At 39.9% G+C, this 22,477-nt stretch overlaps 1 protein-coding gene across 1 annotated transcript in view; it reads left to right on the forward strand.

Annotated features, from left to right (window-relative positions):
• Nucleotides 1–6,988: 6,988 nt before the first annotated feature.
• The window catches only part of RIMKLB (ribosomal modification protein rimK like family member B), a 31,725-nt gene continuing 16,236 nt past the window's right edge, over nucleotides 6,989–22,477 (forward strand). Inside the window, exon 1 of the mRNA XM_062513768.1 lies at nucleotides 6,989–7,163. Within this exon, the coding sequence (XP_062369752.1) occupies nucleotides 6,989–7,163 (175 nt within the window). The remainder of the gene's footprint in view (nucleotides 7,164–22,477) is intronic.

Here is a 22,477-nt window from a genome sequence, read left to right on the forward strand (position 1 = left end):
GGATTTAAGTATCTATTGAATGCACATTCTTAAGTAAAAGAGCAAACTGCTTAGCCTTGTGTGTTTTCCCCCCTTAAAATTGGTTTGTGTGATAGTATATTCTTGTAAAATACTTTAAAGTTGCATGTTTCCCCTAATTATGTTCACGTCATCGTTTTCTTATGACTTTGCTTACTGTTTTGAGTAGCACCTTTTTCTTCCTTTGGGATTTAGTTAATCTCTATTTCATGCCTTTGTATGTTTGTGTCTAATAGGGATGTTTCTTTTTTCTTTTTCCTCCCTAGGTGTTGGTGACTTCAGTCATTTAGGGCTTTAGTTCTGAGGAAGTCGAGACACAAGGACTGAGTTTCTTTTACATAGAAAGCTATAGCTCTTCACCAGTACTCTTTTTACTCCTTCCCATCCTCCCCTGCTCCTTAGGGGAGAACAATTTGGGAATTATTTTAAACATTCATTTACTCCCCCTTCCCTCCCTCAGAAATCTACCCTGGTCCCAGAGGCATCTGCTAGACAGTGCCTGACAGGACCAGGAGAACGTTATCATTGCTTGGTTGCTTTGGGAGCTTCAGTAGTACCCTTCCCTCCTCTGGGGTGTAGTGCAGGGAGGTACCCAGAAGACTTCCGTGCCACCCTTTTTGGTTAGTAGAGGATCCAGGAAAAGGGGTACCTATCAAGACACGTGACCTCATTGAGAGAGCCAGAACTGAAGCAGCACTTGGCACGCTGAAGGAAACACCCATCTTTAGTGTTTTTTTTCGTCTTGCACTCCTTCCTCACCAAATTTCTGGTAAGTCTCTTCAGCCCATTCATTCACGCAGTGCATGTTTCCCTTCCCCCACTCCAGGCGCTGGGAGAGGCATGCACAGAGACGGTGGGGTGGGGGAAGGGAGGAGGGAAAACTGGCTGTGTGCACACGGATCAGGGAGGAGAAGGGGGTATTGTACCACACTGCGGGGGAACCTGGCACAGGTGGAAAAGCAGCTGATGTGGGAGGAAATGGTGTGTTTTATTTGCACGCGGGCGTGCGTGTGCACACAGGGACAGTGGAGGGGGGTGAAAAAGCTGAGAGCCTGTTGTTGGAAAAAAATACCAAGACCGAAGTAGAAGGATGGCTGATGCTGACCAGTATTTGGCTCGTGTTGCGGGGAGGAAAGAGAATGGATTATTCGGTGCTGATCAGGAAGTGGGGTGTGTGAATGAGGCATCTTGCCTTCTACTTGCAGCATGAAGACGGAGGAGGAAAGATGGGGGGTGTGGATGTCCGCCTTTCAGAGGCAGTGGTGTCTGGGAGGATTGCTACTAGCATCTTGAACATCACTCAGTGCAAAGGTGGAGACAAGGAGATGAAAGCCATCATGGGGAGTGCAGTTGCCCATCTGCAGGGGTGGGAATGAATGGGAACAATTAATATATTCCCATATCCTTTGGCTGTTGCAGTCTACAGATCTCAAAGGGAAAAGGAGGTGAATACTGTGATGTGCTTTCAAAGAGGTGTGCTTGGGGTTCACCTGCCTGCAGAGACTTTCAATTCTCTGATGCATGTGTAGAGGGTGGATGATAATGCAGCAGCAGTGGACAGATTGTGCTGCAGCTTTTCAATATATTATATAAAATGCATTTAAATAAATATTTTAATTTTTCAGATTCTTCAGCTTTTAAAAATGTGTTCTTTCCAAAGATTCTCAAACAATTATGTGACAGTCTTAGGAAAACTAGTTTCTGGTACGTAAAAGAGGAATTTTTCTTGATGTTGGCCTTAAGCGTCACCATGAAGCAGCATTGTCAGGAACGAGTTGACTTATCCTGGATTTATTTTTCTAAAGATGTCAGTTCTTTTCTCTATCACCATGTGATATATTCATCATCCATACATATTTCGTAACATTTTCTTCAGATAATCATCATTCTGCTATCTTTGTGTGGAAAAAAAAAATCACTTGTGCTTTATGCTCTAAACAGCTGTGAACTGTTTGCAGACCTGCTTTCCATATGACATCGAAAGTCCTATTTCTGGGATGTTTCAAATAACTGGTCTCATTAAGATAAGACAGAGACTTCCATGACAATGTATGATGGATTGCATGCTGGGTCATGTGCTGGACAACTGTTCATTAGCTGTTTAACTGGTCTGCTATCTAAGATTGACTTTATAATTCAGATCTGCCTTGAGGTGTCTCCTGAAGGAGATAACTTGCAAGCATCTGCCAACCATTCTTAGGTCTTCGCTGTCTTGAAATGAATCCTTCCAGCCATTCTAGAAACTGCTGTAATGGTAGAGATGATTGGTTTATTTGAAATGTGTACTCAGTTTCAAGCCTTAACTAATTTATGGTGAAAAGGAAGTCAAAATACCTTTTCCATCTTGAGTAGCACTGTTCTGAAAATGGGTATTAAGGGATAAGCATTAATGGTGTTGTTAATGTTACTTGTAGTGAGGCGAGTGCTTGGAGCAGTGTTTTTCCTAGTTCTCTATTTCCATGGCGGTTGTGACAGTCAGTCTCTTGCTCATTCCTTCTCACTTCCCTGAGATTTTTATTGTCAGTATCTCAGCTGTAGGGAATAAACATGCCTGGAGGTATGCTAAAACTAATGTTAGATTTTACTTTTCTGTTAACCACTGTAATCTGTGAGTTTGTGTTACCTGCTGCACAGTGCTGTAACTGAGAGTCTGAGCCAAGCTCTGAAAAAAGGGCGATTCTGGGAGGGGCTGCTGGTAATAACTGTTCCACTAACTTGTTTCCCAGATCCCACTGTAGGCTGTGGGAGTGTGCTGCAACATCAGATCACAGGTCAAGCAGGTGAAATAGCTAGATCACATTGATCCTTGATGCTATAAACATCTGTGATTTCATTCATCATTCCCATAGGGAAGATACAACCTGGACTTTTTAATTTTCAAGTGCATTGAGTAGTTGCATCCTGAACATTTTTATTTTCATACTAGATATCTTTTACCTTACACCTTTATCAGTAACGCATAAATTAATAGTATTTCCTAAAAATGGGTTTCTTGTTTCATCTTAAGGCAAATACATGGTGAAAATGAAAGAAACTAGTCTTATTTTTCTCCTGCTTCTGGGTGTTGAAGACTGGAGAATGAGTAAATGAGCCATGGAGACCAATCTCCCATTCCTGGAGGGAGAGGGAGGTCTCTAATCTTCTCTGTGAAGAGAACACCTCATTCAAGGCAAAAAGAGTGGTCTTCAGAGAAGATGTCCAAATCTCTCTGGGCAGCTGATCTGATTGGCTGAGTTCCCTGTTATTTCAATAAAACATATTCATATATGATGTAAAGTCGAAAAGGAGCACAGAGAGTGCTTTTGTTAAAACAGCTGCTAGAGGTGTACTGCAGATTGAAGGAATGTGGGAGGAAATAGGTTTGCATGTGCTCGGAGGGAAGGAAGCTGCTGTGTGATTGCTGGAATAAGGCTTGGCTTAAGCAGTTTAAGGGTGCTGCAGCTGAAAGTTGAGGTGAACGTTCATTCCCTCTATAAATTGCAATGAATCTGTTCCACACTGTATTCCTGAAGCAGTTGTGGCAGTGTCTGCTTGGCTGGTGTGACACGGTTTGATTTTTATCACAGACCTTTTGCTTTGATACCACCCGTTTCCCTCTCCCAGTCTGTTAGATGCAGTTAAGTTTATGGTTATTTTTTGCTTTCTAATTTCATAAATCTCTGAAGTAGTTACTGAAAGAGTGTACTTACTTTGACTGTAGTAGCTGTGAGTGAAGAGTGCACTTAAAGTGGCCATCTTGAAGTTATTTAAACATCTGCTCTTCCCCTTGTATATACCATAGTTACTTTGCAGTAGATGCTCTCATGGATTAGGAATTATTCTCTGCACACCCAGCATTGTCTGGGGCTGTGTCTTTTAGATTGAAATGGGTGGAGTTGGTTTTCAGGGAAGCATTCTGGCAGTAATATCCAACTTCAGAGCTTAATGCTTTTGTGCATCTGACTGCAAGGCCAGCTTTCCTCCTGCAAACCATTTTCTTGAGAATGTGGGAGGGATTTGAAAATGTTTGGGTTAATAGGGTAAATTGCAAGTTTTGTTATGTGAGATTTCTTAATCAATCAAAATAGATAATAAGATGAGGCTGAAACTGATGAATACATTTCTGTTTTTAGGAGCAGATTGTTAGTGTGAAAAAGAAATTCTTTTGAGTAGAAAAAAAAAAATATAGTATTGGGTTGGAGGTGAAGGATCCAAGAGTTAGGATTGCTAGTTTCTGTCTCTGCTTGTGGTTTGTAGCTTTTTCTAAAGTGAGCTTCTCAGTCTTTACTTGGAGACTTGAGATTGCTACCTGCCTTTCTTAGGATAAGATGGGAACTTTTGTATATACATGTATAAAACCATTAAGATTTTGAGGAGATGAATAGCCATACCCACTCAATTTTATACACCTACTACATCATTGATGTATATAGATGGCCCTTCTTGACAATGTCGTAACTTCTTTCAGAAGTAGAAGATGGAGGGAAGAGAAGGACATATGATTTTTTATAAAATTTTTGATCATTTGCTGATTTTTAAGGAATTAAATGCTGAAATGACAGTCAGGGAGAGGTGATGGTGTATGTAAGGGGGTGGAGGTGGGGCCACATAGAGAAGAGGTTTGAGAAAAGTTGAAGCAGATCGGCAATGAAAACAAAAATGCGGAGAAAATACTTTGTTTTTGTGTCAGGGTTAGAACCAGTACTGAGGGGGGAAAAAAGGCATGAAACCACAAAAACTCAAACTAAAACCCCAAGCAGGCAGAAAATACGTGATGTTTTTTTTTTTTTTTGTTTGGTTTTTTTTTGTTTTTTTTTTTTTTTTTTTTTTTTTTTTTTTTTTTTTTTACGCTGAGGAAGCGCGTGTGGTGTGTTTTTTTTTCCATCCCGCTGTTGTGTGGGACGCGCCCGTGCGGGCCGGGGGCAGAGCGGCGCTGCCCGGCAGTGCCGGCAGGTGGCGCCGCTCGGCCTCGCCAGCCGCTCTGCAAATGGCAGCGCTGCGGGGCAGTGCCCGGCGCCTCCCGGCCGGGCCTGCCAAGGGGGCATTCCTGCGCCACGCCGTCCGTCCCGCTGCCCGGGATGCTCCGCCAGGAAGTACCATGTAAACCACCGCCTCCAGACAGCCGTTGTTGAGGGACACACAAGTGGGGCAGGATCTGACAGATGTCAGCCATTGCCAGGCCAGGCCTCATTTTGCCCTTTTCACTTCGAGCTGCTTTGAAGAACAAAGAGGTTTTTTTGAGAGATAAGAGATACTCCTTAGAACCTCCCACGCCCATTTTTCTGCAGGGAGCAAGCGCTGTTTTTCCTGCTTTACCTTGAACATCTTGACTGCATTCCAGGACTGGTCTGGATCGGTGATCGTCTTTTCCTAGCTTCTGCCTTTTTCCGGTCTGTTAGTATGAAGAACTATAGTCCTTAGCTTTATTGTTGCATCTCATTTACCAAATCAGTGGAAAAAAGCTCACAGTCTTTGCACGTTGGTACTACGGTTCTCAGTACCAGGAATAAGAATGTCCGCTTAAAATTTTATTTTCTTATTAAGGAAAAGCTCTTCTAGTAGAAAAAAATACAGTCTTTTAGTGCTAGAAAAACCTAGATGATTCTTATGGTTGTAAGTAAACAATCCTTTTGTCCCAAGACCCACTGCAGAAACTAAAAGTTCATTGTAATATGAAGTGATAGAAATTATATACTAAGGTGTTTTTGTATTTACATTGTCTGCTGTCAGCAGTCACTAGGTCTGCCATGCAAAACTCCTGTTTCCATCTCAGAGTTCATTTCTGCTAGCAACTCATGTTTGTTATATTGGTCAAAATGACGATTTTTGCATCTTTATTTTAATAGGAATGTTTAAAGGTGACACAGAAAACCATTCTGGTTTTCTCCAAAATTCCTATTCCCTAAACCATGGTAGTCTTTCTTGAACATGAAGGAGTAGTCCATTAATGTGCCTATAACTGTTTACAGCTTTCAAAATGTTTTGGTAAAAATATATTCAGTCAAAAATAGCCCAAGTCCTCTGTATTCAAAGCAAAAGGAGCATTACCTTGCTGTTACCAGATCTAACCTTACTGAAATTCTTCAGTTTGAACTGTGTTTTCTGTTCTTGGTCCTGAATTCATTAGTGCTGTTTATGTATAAAGGTGATTTTCAAAAAAAGTTGATACGAAGCGAGAAGGGGCTACCACTGAAATTCTGGCTTTGATTTTACTTTATTTTACATGTGTTCTGTATTACTGACATTTTCTTGGTGCTCCTTGTTCCGTTGGTTTTTCCATTATTAGGTGTTTTGGGTACTAGTTAATATGTTTCTAAGTGTACCTCACAGCAGATGTGAAATATTTGTGAGAGCAAAGCAGTCCTAAATAGTTACCTGGAAGATTCTGTGGTAATGAATTTCTGTTCTTCTGGTCTGCCTTTTTAACATTAAGAGTTTATCACACTCTACTCTTCCATATGTGGTGGTAAGAGACAAATCAAGTCTGTCACTGAGTATTTTAGCAGTACCTAGGAGAAGGGTGGAGTTATTTCAGTTGAAGGAATTATCCTAATCATGAAGTTGAAATTTTTGCCTTCAGACATGGCCATTCAAATTGTTTTCAGTTCTTTGCATGCTTTTAAGTACTGTCATGAAAGAGGAATGCTACTGCCAGTACCAGTAGTTACATCTTTGTGTACTTCTTGAGGAGAAAGCTGGGATGAGGACCAAGACCTAGTTTCTAGCATTTAACATTCCATGGAATGTGAATGGATTTATTTCTGTTGTTGATACTTTTGGTTGCAGAGTAGGTGTAGACATTATTTTGCTTCTTGGAGGTTGGAAATTGCAGTCTGTTGAAACTGACTGACTTGTGTAGAGGAAGTGGGACTTAGTGACAGCAGGGGTCATGAGGATAAGAGCCTGTGTTCTCTAACAGAGAGTCTCATCTTCTCCACTGTCTAGCAGTTCCATTGGAAGGAGACCTTGAAGGTTGCAAGACAAGTCCAAGATGTGCAGTTCAGTTGCTCCCAGACTGTGGTTCTTAACAGACCGTCGCATCAGAGAAGATTACCCTCAGCAGGAGATCCTGAGGGCACTGAAGGCCAAGTGCTGTGAAGAGGAGCTGGATTTCCGGGCCTTGGTCATGGATGAAGTGGTGCTGACCATTGAGGATGGAAATCTTGGTGAGAATGAGCTAAAGCTGGGAGTGTGCTGAAGGGGTACTTGGAAAATGATTGTAGAATGGAGCATCTGTACCGTTTAATAAGGAATTCCATGTATGCCAGACTTCCTACCATTCATCATCTAAATAATGTAGAGCTTATCATACCACCTTTTTAGAATTTATTATGTTAATCGAATATAATTGTTCAGTTTGCTAATTTGCCTTAGAACCACTTTTGCCTTCCCTCTGCAGAAAAGAGAGGAGGGTTGTTTCATTTTGGTGAGCCCAGGGTAAGAACTACAGGACCCCTAAATTAATAAGGAATCATAGAGCTTAATTTTTGCTTCAGTACTTGAACTTTGTGGGTCACACTTAAGAGTTTCAGAGGGACTTTTTTCTTCTGTTTGTGTTCTGGCTCCAAAATAGAAAACACTGGAGGTAATCTAAAAGGAATTTTCAATGAACAGTGCAAAGTGTCATGGAACTAGAGGTTATAATGTGACGTAACTAAAGCACACTGCTGTACAGATGTGGAGTTATGTGAATTCCAAAAAAGAACAGTACTGATAAAGTATGTGCATCAAATAATTTGAGCTATTACTATAATTTACAATGTTTAAATGATAAGATTTCTGTTCTGTCTTCCTACTCGCTTTTTATTTTTTCCCTGTGGTGATTAAAAATGAAAAGTAAAATGTTAAGTTGCATTAGAAATGTTAAGTAGAAGGATTCTGTAGATAGTAAGCTTATGTAATATGAAGATACTAATACCACCAATGTCAAGCTGTGTAACACTTATAATTTATTTTTGTTTCAACATTTTTTAATTTGCATTTCCTAAAGCAAGGAGACTGCCTTTTTTTTTTTTTTTTTTTACCTTTAAGTCTTTCATTCCTCTTCCCCATTTATCAGTCAAAAAGAGGTATTGCTGGAGACCCAGGGAAGAATTACATTTCTGAAAGTTGTATTAGAGTAATTCTGTGCAGGAAGAAAATACGAAAGTATCCTCAGCCATGAAGAAGAGGCTGCCGTGTATATCTTGTTCCTCTTTGGGAAATCATACGCAGGAAGGGAATCAGAATACTGACTCTGGGGAAGAACTCTGGTCAGAGTTTATACCCTATTTTGGCATGAATCAATCAACTATAAAACACATGCATGGTAAAACCAGTATTTTTTATTCTGGTATTTCTAAACTTCTACTTATCTGTTTTGTCTTTTAATCTGAGGAGTCTTAGGATTTTTATCACAGATTGAAATTCTGTAGGATGTTTTCAAATCTAGTAACTTCTTGTCATAAAGTCTGAGCTCTGAGCATGCTTTCCTTTGGACGGTGGGTAATGGGAGTGCAGCCATCCTGGACTGTAGCTGCAGTCTTTGAGATGTGTAATTAATCCTTCAGCATTTCAGTACTGTTTTCTATTTCTTGGTGATTTCTTCTTTTCTGTCCTCTCTCTATTTTTGAGGAATTAAATAGGGCAAGTATAAATTGTGGACCTTTCTGCTCTGTTCTGTCTAATGTCTCCTAGTGCTGTGTCTATTGTAAGGAAAAATATAAAAGTAATGCAAGTTGGAAAACTAATAAACTAATACTGAAGAATGTGTAGTACAAGAACAAGAAAAATTAAGGAAATTATTAGAAAAAATGCAAGAAAAGGGAAATTATTAATTTTTCTCATACGAAGTGTTTATTCAATATGATGTAAATAACTGACCATTTGAAAGGAGTGGGATAAAAATGCTGAAAGATTGTGGATAGAAATTTTGTTGTAAGTAGTCTTGACTGTCTAATTGAGTGGGTTTTTTTTTTTTTTCCCTGAGGGCTGGGAATTGTCTTGTATCAAACAATTCTTTCTCTTGGAGAGCAATGAAAAATCTTCCCTCTCAATTTTCCAGTTGTGTTTTTCTAGAGCTTTTGCACATGCTTTGATAAAGATTTCTGCTGGAGGACACAAGCAAAAGCTTCGTGTTTCATTTTCCTTTTAAAAAATCTCAGTTGGCCTAGGAAAAGGTGTCTTGGAACAAAATCCAGGAGGTAGTGCATTCTGTACCCTTTTTGTTATCTATTGCTGTGTGAGGGATCCAGGTTGAGTAAAATTTCTAAGACATAGAGGAATTGATGAAGAGAATGTATCTTCAGTGGATAATAATGTGCTTTTGCTTCCTTTTCTATCATTATTTGTCTTGAAAGCTTGGCAATTCAAGGCTCAGATTCTGAAGGTATTACATGGTGTTGGAGGAAGTAATAGTTGGGTTTTTTCCACATATTCATATTTTGATTAGAGCTTTTTTGTCATTTAAAACCAAGGCAGTTTCTTCAGTAAATTGTTAGAAAAATGTTAAATTTACACAGTCAAGTTGGATATTACAGGGTGCTATTTAAAACCTCAAAAATGTGGTATTTCTGTAGATGATAAAGTCAGTAATCCTTCTTGTGGACTTGCTGACTGTCAGGAACATAGCTGGAGACTTCAGAGACCAATCATTCAGCATAAGATATTAAAAAGCTTAAAATTATTTACTTCACAGGGGTAGAATGGAAAAGACACTTCTAAATTTAGGAAAATTGAGCAGAACTGTGGGATACATACATGTGAAGATTGTCCCTTCCACAAACCACACAGCTTACACCTTAACAGTAGAGCACACTGATGCAGGTATCACTGTTGCCCAGCCCAAAGACAGCTGCATAAAGCTTTTGTGATGCTGAGATTTGCACATTTGTGTCTGTCAGAAATGATAAGATTTGCCATGGCCAAAGGGAAAGGGGGAGCAGGTGGGGTTGTTTCACTCAGTGAACTCAGCAGCAGCCACTCCTTGGGGCAGTTCTCTGCTGTACTGCAGGGCTGGATGGGAAGCACGGCTGGATTCCCATGGCAAACCAACAGTGTAGGCCCAGCAATACCTGCTGGTTCCTTTTCTTTCACAGCTGAAACTCAGGATGACCCAAAATCCCAAGCACTCCACACAGCCCCAGTATCACTGGCCACATGATGAACCTGCATGCAGCTCAACATCCACATCAGATACCTCAACACAACATCCGCCCAGAGGTGATTGTAAATGCAAGTTAAAACGTGTAGAATTAAAAGTTTTTTCTTTTTAGTCTGAAAGGAAATTCTTAAACTGATTTATGCTTAAATGGTTTTGGAAATAAGTTCAACAGGTATTTTTTGAAATTAACTATGGTTTATGCCTTACTTGAATAGATGTCTGCTTACCGAAGCCATGCACTCTTTTTTTCTGTTCCACAATGGTAGTCGTACTCTGTGGATTTCCAAGGCAAAAGCTGAGAAAAAATAAGTGGAAAAGTAGAGCTGTATAAATTATTTTTTTTCTGCTTCTATGGTGGGCTGAACCTGCTGAGATAGTTACTGAATCAGACATGCACAACATTGTTGCACAGGAATTGACAGGAATGCAGGTGTGGAAAAAAATAGAGGGTGATACTGGGCTGTTTTGATTTGAACTTGTGCCAGGTAGCTGTACCCTAAGCTCCCTAAGAGCCAAATTCTTGAAACTAAAACATCTAGGACAGTCTACTGCCAAATGGAGCAACCGTGTTCCTCTTGTCCCTTTCCAGCACTGCTGTTGCTGCTTGCCTTGTAAAGGACTTCATACCTCCCTTGGCTTGCTTTCATGTTGTACCTCAGCTAATTAAAAAGAAATGGTTTACCAAATTGTCTGCTGCTTTGCCGGATCTGGTATTTGTGTGAGTTAAGTTGGCCAACCCAATGGTAGACTAACTCCACCAAATAATTAACAGTTTTCTGTTGAAATGGATTGCTGCACGAGCTCTTTTTGTGGTTACACAATTCCTGTCTCTGGTACACAGACAAGGAAGAATGGGGTTGTTCTTTCAAGGAATGGTTTCCATTTATGTTAATTTAGTTATAACTCCAGAAATACATTGAAACAGGAATTTTCTTGTGGTTGGGATGTCTGATAGTGTCAGCTTCAGGATTATTTTGTTTGTGCATAGCATCTGGTATTTACCGCTGTAAGGATTACAAACTAAGATGTCTAGTTTTCTAATCTAGTTTGGCAATTCCCATATTCATTTGAAATACATGGCAAATAATGTAACAAAACTCCACAGGACATCTTCTAGACATTTATCTGAAGTCTTAGCATGAGTCCTGTCAAAATGTGTACTTCTGAGCTTTATGTCTAAGTTTGTTAGTGCAGTGATGTAACAGGCATGAGGAATTTGCAGCTAAACAAATTAAGGCTTGTGAGCAGGAGTGTGTGGTGTGGGATGAGGTGGAGGAAGCCAGTAGGAAAATCCCACCCTGTAGGGGGGACTTTGTGGACAAGAGACAAAACATACCCATGGGTTGTCTCCTCATCCTGAACATTCTTTTTTCTTCCCTGTGTCTAGGATTGAGTTGTATCTCTCCCCACAGACTCCACACCTTACCTGTAGGGTGACACAGTTCAAGAACTATTCTTTGGTGAAGAAAATGTTGGGGAACTTTAGATCCTTCCCTCATTAGAATTATATATATCATAATATTTTCATTGAATGTTTTTTACTACCAGAAGAGCAGAAATTGGAAATTCACTGAGTCAGCAATTTACCAGTACCTTTATTGCAGATTTTTGCAATGTCCTTATTTTCTGATATGTCCTGTGAAGGAAAATAGTTTTAAGGAAAGTTGCTTTCGTGAACTTTGAACTGTCGAAGATGCTGGAGTTACTAAAGTATAAAACAAAGTGTTAACTTTTCCTAAGACTTTCTTGGCTTTTCCTGTGGTAATGTGAAACCAAATGTTCATCTTAGGTGAGGAATAAAAAGGGCATAATGGTAATATTCTAAAACAGTAATACATTGTGCATAGTCAGCTGGCTTTTCTTAAATCAGATGGGTAGCATCTGGAAACAGATCTCTTCATTTTTTTCTGCAGAGGAAGTACTTGGATTCTTTTAATTTGGTAAATGTTAGTGTGCTGATTTAGGCATCTGGGTTTCCAGTGTGGGCCTGAACTTTGCAATAGGAAGGAGTGTCTTGTTTAAGTCTTTCATCTTGCAAGGTGTGATTTTATTTTGTATGATCTGTCTTTCATTTCTTATTTAGTTTGAATTAGTAATGAGTAGTTGTGGTCTTCGGGTTTTTTTTTGAAGACTCTGGATTAGACATAATTTGAAATAAACATGGAGGAATTGACATAGTTGAAAGATTTCTGTAAAGTATAGAAAAGTAAAATTCCTGAGGGAAAGAAGGTAAGGGTGAATAAAAAAATCCCTTTGTTTTCATGTAGTGGTAAGAAAAACACTTTGAATCAGCTAGATCCATGGTAGAGAGGGCTTTTACATATATGAAATGGTTTCCATATCAAAATATCAAAACTCTTGATATTTTTATAATTCACCTAACGCTGTCTTCCATCACACAACAGGCAGCATAGTCACCTCCTCTTCCTTCTGGCTGTTTCAGTAGTCCTTTGGCACATGTTAGTCCAGTAGTACCCCTTAATGTCAGAGCTTTTACTGCAGCATGCAGCAGTGACTTTGGGAGTGATGGAGCAGAGGCAAGCAGCCTTGGCAAGGTGCCTTTTTGAGCACTGCAGAGTTGGCCAGTTTCCTGCTATTAACTACAGCCAGAGCAGCCATTACTTCCTCTGCAGAGTTGAGAAATTGGTTTGTGACTCAAGTGAGAGCAGGAGAAGGAATTGCATTGTGTGCAAAGGACTGGAAGGTGGTTAGACATGAAGTGGATTTTGTGCTGTGGGAAGTGCTGGGCTCAGAATCACTTGAAACCATTTCTGATGCTCTTTCACTGTGGAAATTGATCACTTCCAGTCTGATTGATGTTAAAGCCATAAGCTTTACTATTAGGCAGCTATGGACTATATAGAGGAGATTTTGGAATGGTAGCTGTGTTTAGAGGTGGGCGTAATCTAGTATGTGGCACCCTGGTATCAGATACCCAAACCAAGCACATCTCTAACAGAAAAAACTTAACATTTGCTTTATTATAGTATTTTAAAAACAGTGCCTTTCAACAGCAGCCACATATGTTAGGATTTTTTTTTTTTTAATTTTTTTTTTTTTTTTTAGAACTATGACAGCAAAGACAACTTTCTTACAATACATATAGAAAGAAAGGATTTATGCTCTGTAACCATCCTGGGTGTTCTTGCAGTTTTCTTACTTCCTGTCAGGGATTTCTATTCTTACGTGAATGATTGTCATCTTAAACTGATGCTAAAATAACAAAGGGTAACAGTGAATTTGGTCTTCTCAAAATTGTTCTGTTTCTTTAGTACATCACCAGTTGTAGATGCGGGCTCAGTCCAAAGCCACCTTGGCAAGGTGGAGGGGTAGGAATGTTTCTACATGGAAATATTTTATTATGTTAATTTCAGCAGGCTGTGTTAAGGTCTGAAATTTTTCATTTGCATGTGTTCTAGAACAGCCAGCCAGGAAAATCAGGCTTGTAGGGCACATCATCTTGAACATACGTGCATGTCATCATATCTGAAAATGCCAGAAAGCATTGCCAGATTTTTAATGGTTGCAAGAATTCTCAGGAGTGTCCATCTGGATCATAAACAATGTAAAAAGAGACAAAAGCAAGATGAAAGAAGTGTTTCCGTACATTCTAGTCAAGAAATGAAAATTAGCCTAACATTTCACAAGATGGTCTTTAACTGGCTGGGGGTTTCTGTATCACTCTTCCTAGAATCCCTGTTCCAGTGCTGTGTCACCTAAGCAAGTTTTGCTGGCACATTAGTCTGAGCAGTTGTATTGTGAACTGAGTCTGCATACTGATGTAGTTTGAAACCAGTCTGTTCTTGGTGGCAGGTGTTTTTTTTAGACTTCATCAGTCCTCCCGAGTCAGGGAACAGCGTGGCTGCACAAACAGTTCTTCAGCATTTAAGTCAGAAGGGCAAACTGTGTTGGAGTGGGAGACATTAGAAGATAGCACAAGTATTGATGTGAAAAACTTAATCTTATGGAACTGATGGCTATGTCTGCCTTCCCAGATTTGTGATCAGAGAAGTACTCTATCACCTGTTCTTTAAGCAATGACAATAGTTTTGGCTTTGTACACCTTTTCTCAAATCCAGTGGCTATCTGTTTGTGAATGATGGACAGTTGATTCTCAGTGACTGTGAATGTGAGAGAGATTGGTACTGCTGAACTTTGATCAGTATTGAGATGGTCTTCCAGTGTGCAGACCTGTATTCAGATTGATAGGGACTTCTAGGAGTACCAGTGTCCATGGACAAATCTCTTAATTTTCTTATTTTTATGAACTCTCACATGTAAATTGTGGTGAAGTACTGGTTTTAAGAATTACAATTTCCTTTTTTATCTGCCCTTTACTGCATGGTAAGAGTGGAATGAAGAGCAGAACAACAAGCAGAATGTCACTACTGAAACAATAAATTATTTTTTATTTCCTTATATTGTAAATAATTAACATTTACAATGTCACAAAAATCTGTAATGGTTTCCTTATAATGATTGTTCCTTGAATGGTAAACTTTACATTATTCCCATCTCTGTACAGGTCTAGTCCATTTTAGGATTAAAAGTGTGTTAAAATGCCTTTTTATTTGTCAAAAGTTAAGCAAGTTGAAGCAGAATGTGTTACATGTGATCTGGCAACTTGAGCAGCATACCTGTTGACGGAGAAACCCTGCTCTGATTATACTAATTAATTGTGTTAACTTGTAGGAAACCTTTCTCATTATACAGAAGGATTTCCTTGCAATGCACTTTAGTATAGGGCAGGTATTGAGCTGGGGGCTGTCTTGCTGTGCTTGTTACTGATCTTGATGCATCTGTGAGTAAAGTGTGGAAGAACAGATGCTGGAAGAGACACACTAGTGATTTGATCCATTTTGTCAAGGTGTGAAGTAAGACATAGGTATGCCAGTGCTCTTGATTTTTTTTAGCTGAGAAGGAGGTTGGACTGCACTGACACAGTTATTAGGGTAAAATATTTTGTTCACTGTAATAGTTGTAATGTAACACTCATGAAATAATACACTATTGAATCCTGTTTCTTGTCAGTTTCTGTCTAAAGAATAATTAGATCTGGTAGGGAAACACAGCAGTCAGAAGATAAATAAATATATCCCTTCAGTTCTAGGAATTTGATTTGATTTGAAAGTATCCTCTAGGTGTCATGTCAGTTGTCTTGCATTGGTACAATGCTAGGGAACTTTGAGGGGGATGATTCCCTTTTAATTTAAGTCTTTTCAAGGACAGAAGAAGAAGTAGTCTTTTGTAAACAGCTGTGTAAGTGTTCTCTTTAGCTGCTATGAATTGTTGGACAAGCAATTTAGAAATAGAGCATAGACAGCTGTTTGAGCGCAATGCAAAGGTGTTAGAGGTCACTTTTATATGCTCACCATCACAACACTGGGCATTCCCAGTCCCTAAGAAGGCATAAAGGGGTTTAAGTCAACTCAAGCCCATTGCTCTCTTCAAAACTCTTGTGGCTAATAATTTTGTTTTTATCCTCTAGGTTGGGCTGAGCCCTGGATACACTCCCCCATGCTGGTCTAGTTACCTTGGGAAGACATTAAGGCTCTTGCTGCTATCCTGGACAAACATTTACACATGCAGTTGATTCACCCAGCTGAGAGTCAAACAATCTCCTAACTATTACAAACCTGTATCTTAAAAAACCACCTTTTAGTCTCTTTTGTCATAGAATGGTTTGAGTTGGAAGAGACCTTTGAAGCTCATCTCCTTTCACCCTCTCTGCTATGGCCAGGGACACCTTCTGCTAGACCAGGCTGGTCAGACCCCTGTCCAACCTGGCCTTAAACACTTTCAGGGATGGGGCAGCCACAAATTCTCTGAGCAGCCTGTGCCAGTGCTTCAGCACCTCACAGTCAAGAATTTCCCCCTAATATCTAAAGTAAACCTACCCTCTTTCAGTTTAAAGCCATTCCCCCTTGTCCTATTTACATTACCTATGGTATTTACATGCCCTTGTAAACACTCACCATCTTTCTTGTAGTATCCTTTCAGGTACTAAAAGGCTGCAGTTAGGTCACCCAAAAAGTCTTCTTTGGGCTGAACATTCCAAATTCTCTCAGCCTTTCCTTATGGAAGGGGTGCTCTACCTCTCTAGTCATCATATGATAAAGTAAACTTTCTTAGCCACAGCTGTGGTCAGTCACTTCCCATATTTTCCCAGAGCTTCACAGGCACATCACGTTCGCTTATCTCTGCTGAGCCTTCTCAGGAGTTTACTGATCCATCGCATGGAGAAAAGAGCTGTGAGTACATAAAATCTGGAGTTTGGGGCATTTGCATTGATGTTAGACTTGTTTAGTATCTGCCTTTGCTTGAAGTAGTAAGTACAAGTATAATTCTTCCCAGGTTCATGCCCTGACTTTAGAGATGGAATATTTTAATCTTTGATGTGCTAAATGTATGCTTTATGTAACACAGAATGATATGATACAGAGAGAGCCCAGCTTAGGGAGACTCTGTGGTCTGATATCTGTGTCAGTATTTGGGTTCCATATCCAAGTAACTGGCCTTGAATGATGAGGTAAAAGGGTGTCTTCACCACCAGTTTGGCTTACTGTGAAAAGTACCAGAATCTCTTTGCGAACCTAGTGTGAAAAGTCAAGCTGCTTCTTCCAAGTTTCTTGTTACGCTCCAGATAGTATTGTGAAGGTCTTGAATTAATGAATAGATTATTTTGGGTTCCCCACCCCCAATAAAAGCTTCTTGCTTTGACATCAGAGTGGTTAACCTAACTGCTGAAATTGCTGATGTCCTGACATTATGCTTACTTTCTGGTAAAGTCAGGATTTATTTAAAAGTATAATTTGAGACACTCAAGATGGTAAATGGATGACACGTCCTAATTTGTAATTCCTTCTTCCTTGCTTTCCAGTAAGAAGAGCATATTGTTTTCCTTTCTTTCGTATGTATGAAACAAAATAAAAACATGTTTTCATCTGTTGGCTGGACAGATGACACTTGTGCAAAACTGCTACTTTTCTTAGTTCAGGCAAGGAAATTTTGAGTTTTAGTACTGATTCTGTTTTAAGTGATGTATTTATATCTGATAAAACATTGAATGAGGGCTTTTTTGACACTGCAGGTGGGTCTCATATCACCCATCCTAACATTACAGTGGGCTAAACCTTTGCATCAGATTTTTATTGCTTAGAATTTGTCCTTCCTTCTTAATATACATCCGACTCTTAAATCCTAAATGTCTCTTTGAGGAAGTCTTGTGAATTTTTTGCCAAGTCATGCAGTGGAAGGAGGAGGTCACATCAAGGAAAAAAAAGAATGTTTTTCCCCAAATCTATAAGGATGTTTTTGGAAGGGCAAGCTTGGAACAGGAACTCAATTTGACTGAAGTGGCTTTTGCTAGTGAAAGTAGACATAATTTTTCCCAAAATTATTGCCATTTCAAAAAAGAATCTGTTAAGCATCTTAGAGACTTGTTTAAGCTTCACAGCTAAAACATTTGAAACACAGCCATGTGTTGTGCAAAAGAAAGGACCTCTGGTGTTGTGACCTGTCTGCTGTGAGATGGGAGATAAAGTTCGGTCTGAGCACACAATTTAAAGTAGAGATCTTCTTTCATATTGGTTATACCTCTTCTCTCTGACACAAAGACCTGAATGATCCTTTCAAATATGGTGGGGAGAAGATGATTGAAATTGGTTTGGGGACTCTGGACGGAGGTGCCAGAAGAAAAATCTGGTGTGAAGGCAGTGTTCTTGGCAAACAAGCTGGAACAAGAAAGAGTAACAGGAAGTGATTGCAGACAAACTTGCTAGATAAAGAGTTGCTTCCCTCATGAAGGAAATTGGAGACTGAAACTGGTGGGGAGCATGGGTTTTGTGTTGAAACTTGGAAACTGAACAAGGAGACTCAAATGGAAAACAAATTTGAAGGCAAGGTTGGCAAGTGAGCAGTTACAGTGGTATTCAAAGTTGCAGGCAAAGAAACTACATGACAGTAAGAGAAATCCGTGGTTTGGAAATTAGCTGGAATGTCTAGGGGGATCAGTGCTATAGAGAGGTGAGCGGGGAGTGAGAATTTGGGGTAAAGCAAGCTGGTCTCACCCTCATTCCACCATGAATGCTATTCCACCATGTCAGGTGTTACTTAGCTGCCAAGAGATGAAGTTTGCGTTTGATTGTCTGCAAGTATGAAGATAAAATTCCATTATGACTAGCAGTAGCAAATGACCAAAACTTAGAAATTGGCAAAATCACGTTTGGAATTTTGTCTTTGTTGTGTATTTGTTTTCAGCTACTACATTTTAAATTACTTAATTACCTGCTAGTTTTTTGTCAGCCTCCTTGAAGTACGTGGTATGCTGCTCTGGAAATGTAACTTGCAGTATGGTGGAGGACAATTTGTAGGATGCCTTTTTGTGATTGCAAAAAATTGTGACAATTGATGCAGAACATTGCTGGAAGAAAAATGTTAGTCTGGTGATTTAAATTGAACTGCTCAGAAATTGCCTTTAATTGAATGTTTTTGCATTTTCTGAGTGCCCAGACTTTGGATGGTAGGATCAGCTTTGTGAAAGAGCTGAAGAGCTGAATACTTAGATCCACAAATGAAGTCAATCAGAACAGTATGAGCAACTGAGAAATCATAGTGCCCCAAATGTGGCATCTAGAATTCCTTTGTCAACACTTATCTCTGGGTTTCTGTTCCCCATATGGGAGATCAGTAGAATATTCCCTAGATTTCCTGTGGTGTTAACAAAATTAATTATGATTGTGAAGGACTTAGATATTACTGTGATAAGCACAATACATAAAACTCAAAAGAAATTAGTAGTGGTGGTTTTAGGCAGGGATTTCAGTATACCAATCCATGGATTACGCACTAAACAATGTAAAAGAAAATACAATCCTCAGTTGCTGCTTGTTGAATGGGTGCTGTACCTTCTGTGCACATTAGCTATCTGCTATGGGGAAAAATAATGTTTGTGCAACTGAAGACAGCATGTGTGTGGGGTAGTAGATCATTGCTGCAGATACCCTTAGTTGTGGCTTTTTCTAACCTTCATGTGCTTGACTTAGTGGCTGAAATAGTTTTCTCTTAATGTAGCTTTTGAATGTAATATTGAATGCTTACATTCTTTGTAAATAAAATGTGTGCACACAGGGACTGTGCTGGAAATGTGTGCACATAGGGACTGTGCTGGATGCATCAACACTTTACTGTCCAGGTTTTGAAACACGAAGATGTAGGGGAAACCAGGAAATCTAAAATGATAACTAATTACTTGGGTGACCTAGTACTCTTGTCTTTGAATAGTAGTCCATGGATAAATTTACACTGAAGATAACATGTATTCTGTCAGTGAGACTGAGGAATTTTACCTGTCTAAGTACCTGGGGGGAGTTGCTCTTGTATCTTGTTCTCCCACTTGTTTCATGAATATGTAAATTGGCAAATCCCCGTGTTTATTGTATTCAGCTGCTTTGGAAATTGGCTTATTCTGTTATTGGGATTCAGTTTGTGTTCTTTTGACAGCACTGCTTTCAGTGTTTATATTTCATGTTTTATGAGGTGCCTTGCAGGCTGTTTTTCATGGTTAAGGATAACTTCGTATATACAAAAAAAGTAATATATTACTTTTGGATATCAATGTGAAGTGTTGGGCCTTCTGTTCCTGGATGAGGAACAGACTCACAGGGTGGACTACATTCTTAGTTCTGTGGTCAGGCAGAATGCCCTGCTTTGAATTGGGATTTTTCTTAATATGAAGTAGGAAGGGAGCACTAGTGAGCGTGGCCGAGCCTGCTGTGGCAGAGGCAGTTGGTCGTTATGATCATTATGATCAAATTATTTTTGTGAGATTCTGGATTCCCTGCACCAACCACTCTGTTTTAGGAAGCAGAGCTGTGCAAATCTTGTGTCTCCGTGTTTTGGGGCAGCTTTCTTTCCTATGTTGTGTCTTTCTTCAGTGAAGGTTGTTGATAATAAAGGAAGAGGCCATACCCAGTTCTTCTGCTAGTGTTATTATGTGTCCTTGTTCTCCTGACTCAGTCAACATTCACGAATATCCTGTAGACTCTGAGTAAAGGTTTAACTCTCCTTTGTCTGGAGTGCAGCCCTCTCTCTGCTTATTCCCAGTGAGACAGAGTTTTAGTAAGTGTATCTTAAAAATCCTTTTAAGGTTTGAAGTAGCTTTTGTTCCACAAAACTAGTTTCAAACTCAAGTCGGGACCTAAAGGGGGACTACACTTTGTGTCCCTGACAGTTTTCTGCACTTGCATCTTTTTGTGAAGGCCTGTCCTTGTTGGATGACTAGTTCCACCAGGAAAATGAAGTGATAGTGTGTGAGGCCTGTTTTCAGTCGTTTCTTTAGAGCTCAACAGTAAAAGCTTCCTTTTAAAAAAACTTCTTTTGCTACTTTGCTTTCCAGACAGGATTTGCCTTTGCCATATATCAGATTTCTTCTTTGATCTCTTCCCAAATTTCCTTGTGGTCAGAGAATCAGGCCTTGGGTCCTGTCCCCTGCAACTGTCAAACCTGTAAAAGCATTTTCCACTTCCAGCATGAAGAACTTGATCTTGAATTTTTAAATGACTGTAAGAACTTGTCAGATGATCTTGATAATGTGCAAGAAAGACAGAATGTTGCCCAGTGAACCCACAGGTCTAATTTGAGATGTGAAAAGGGGCATTGTGGAACAAGCATCCTACTCTTACAGCCAGGCATAACAATAAGTAATTTAAGAGCCCAGGCATACTGCAGGAGAAGGCCCTAGAGAATCGTTGGGCTAAGTGAGTTTGAAAGGGACCTTCAAAAGCTGTCTGGACCAACCTTCTAGTCACAGTGGCCAACTTGAATGCTGGGGCTAGCTCTGAAGTTAGATCAGGTTGCTTGGGGTCAAGCAACCTGTATGAAGTCAGGTTTTGAATATCTCCAAGGGTGAAGCTTCCACAGCCTCTCAAGGCAGTCTGTCAAAAAGTTAGACCACCCTCATGGAGTGGGTGGCCCAAATATATGGTCACAATGTGTTAGCATGCTGTCTCAGTTGCTGGGCTCTTGGCTAGCTCTGTGCATCCAGAGCAGAGCTGCATGCCTGTCATCTGCCCCGTTGTGTGGGGCACAAACCCTTCTCAGCCTGTCCTTCTAAAGGAGCCTTTATCCATTTACCACAGTACCTCAAGCATGCAAACTATCCAGCTGCCAATTGAGGAGAGATGATGGATTGAAGTCATGGTGTAAGTGCAGGCAGAAGGGTAGAAAGAACTTAGTACTGGCTGGCAGTTTCTGAGATGTGCATGTTCATATCCTGCTTCCTTTTGTTTTTCTGTCAATCTTCCCAGGATCATTCTGGCCTAAGACTGAAATGGTTCTTTTGTGCACTCCTCCTTACATGCTTGGGACTAAAGGTGAGGCAGGATTCTGAAAGTGCATGCCCTTTGTGGATGCTTGAGTAGGTTAAGTTCAGTGGTTGCAGGCAGAAAGGATACTGTACATGTAAATGCATGCCTTATTGCTTGTAATTGTTAGTCCTGCTCAAACAACTGTGACCTTTGTAATAGTTTTGCTGCAAATTTTTCTTAACCTGAGAGAGTGGAAACCACTGGAGGATGTATTGCCTGCATAGGTTAGGAGGACAGGAATTGGAGAATCAGAAATCAGTCTGATTGGTTTGTTTTTACAAAGTTGGAGGCTGGGCTAGCATAGTGACCATCATGCTGTAAATGCAGAAGGAATACCCATCTCACTATAGAGAATTCTCGTCTCAAAACTAGAGCACTATCAAGCACTATCTTAACAGTTTAAACTGTTCAGATCCTTGCTGTCCTTGCTGTGATCCAGCAGCTCTGTTGCAGTTGGCACCTGGATTCATCAGATCCTGCAGTGAGCTTGTTCAGCTTGCAACACCTGCAGAAATTGAATTCTACAAAAAAATGGAAGAGTTTCCTGCTGGTGTAGGAAGCTTACCAGCTCACCAGTGGGTCTGTAGATGGGTGATAGGGAGTGGGTAGTACTACATGCCACTGTAGGATTGCATGGACTTGGAGAGTAAAACTGTTGGCAGCAACAGGATTTAAGTCAAAATTGTCTTAGAATTACAGCCTTATGTAAATGCTTTCTCCAACACAGGAATTTCGAAACAGGTGCTCATTTCTTCTCTTTTCTTGCTTAGGTCTTCCAAGGTTCATAGCATGCTGTTAAACCTTCTCTTTTCAGAGTTTTTAATCTTTTTAAATTGTTAGAGGCTGAGTCTAGGAATGAATGTAAATTGCAATTCAGTAACTAAGCACAGATCAAGAGTGGCATTCAGTAATGAAATGCCACGATTGTCTTGGTTTTAAATGGAAGAACTTGAAGAAAAATGTAATCTGCAAA

Source organism: Cinclus cinclus, chromosome 2, assembly GCF_963662255.1.
Source record: "Cinclus cinclus chromosome 2, bCinCin1.1, whole genome shotgun sequence".
Classification (NCBI taxonomy): Eukaryota; Metazoa; Chordata; class Aves; order Passeriformes; family Cinclidae; genus Cinclus; species Cinclus cinclus.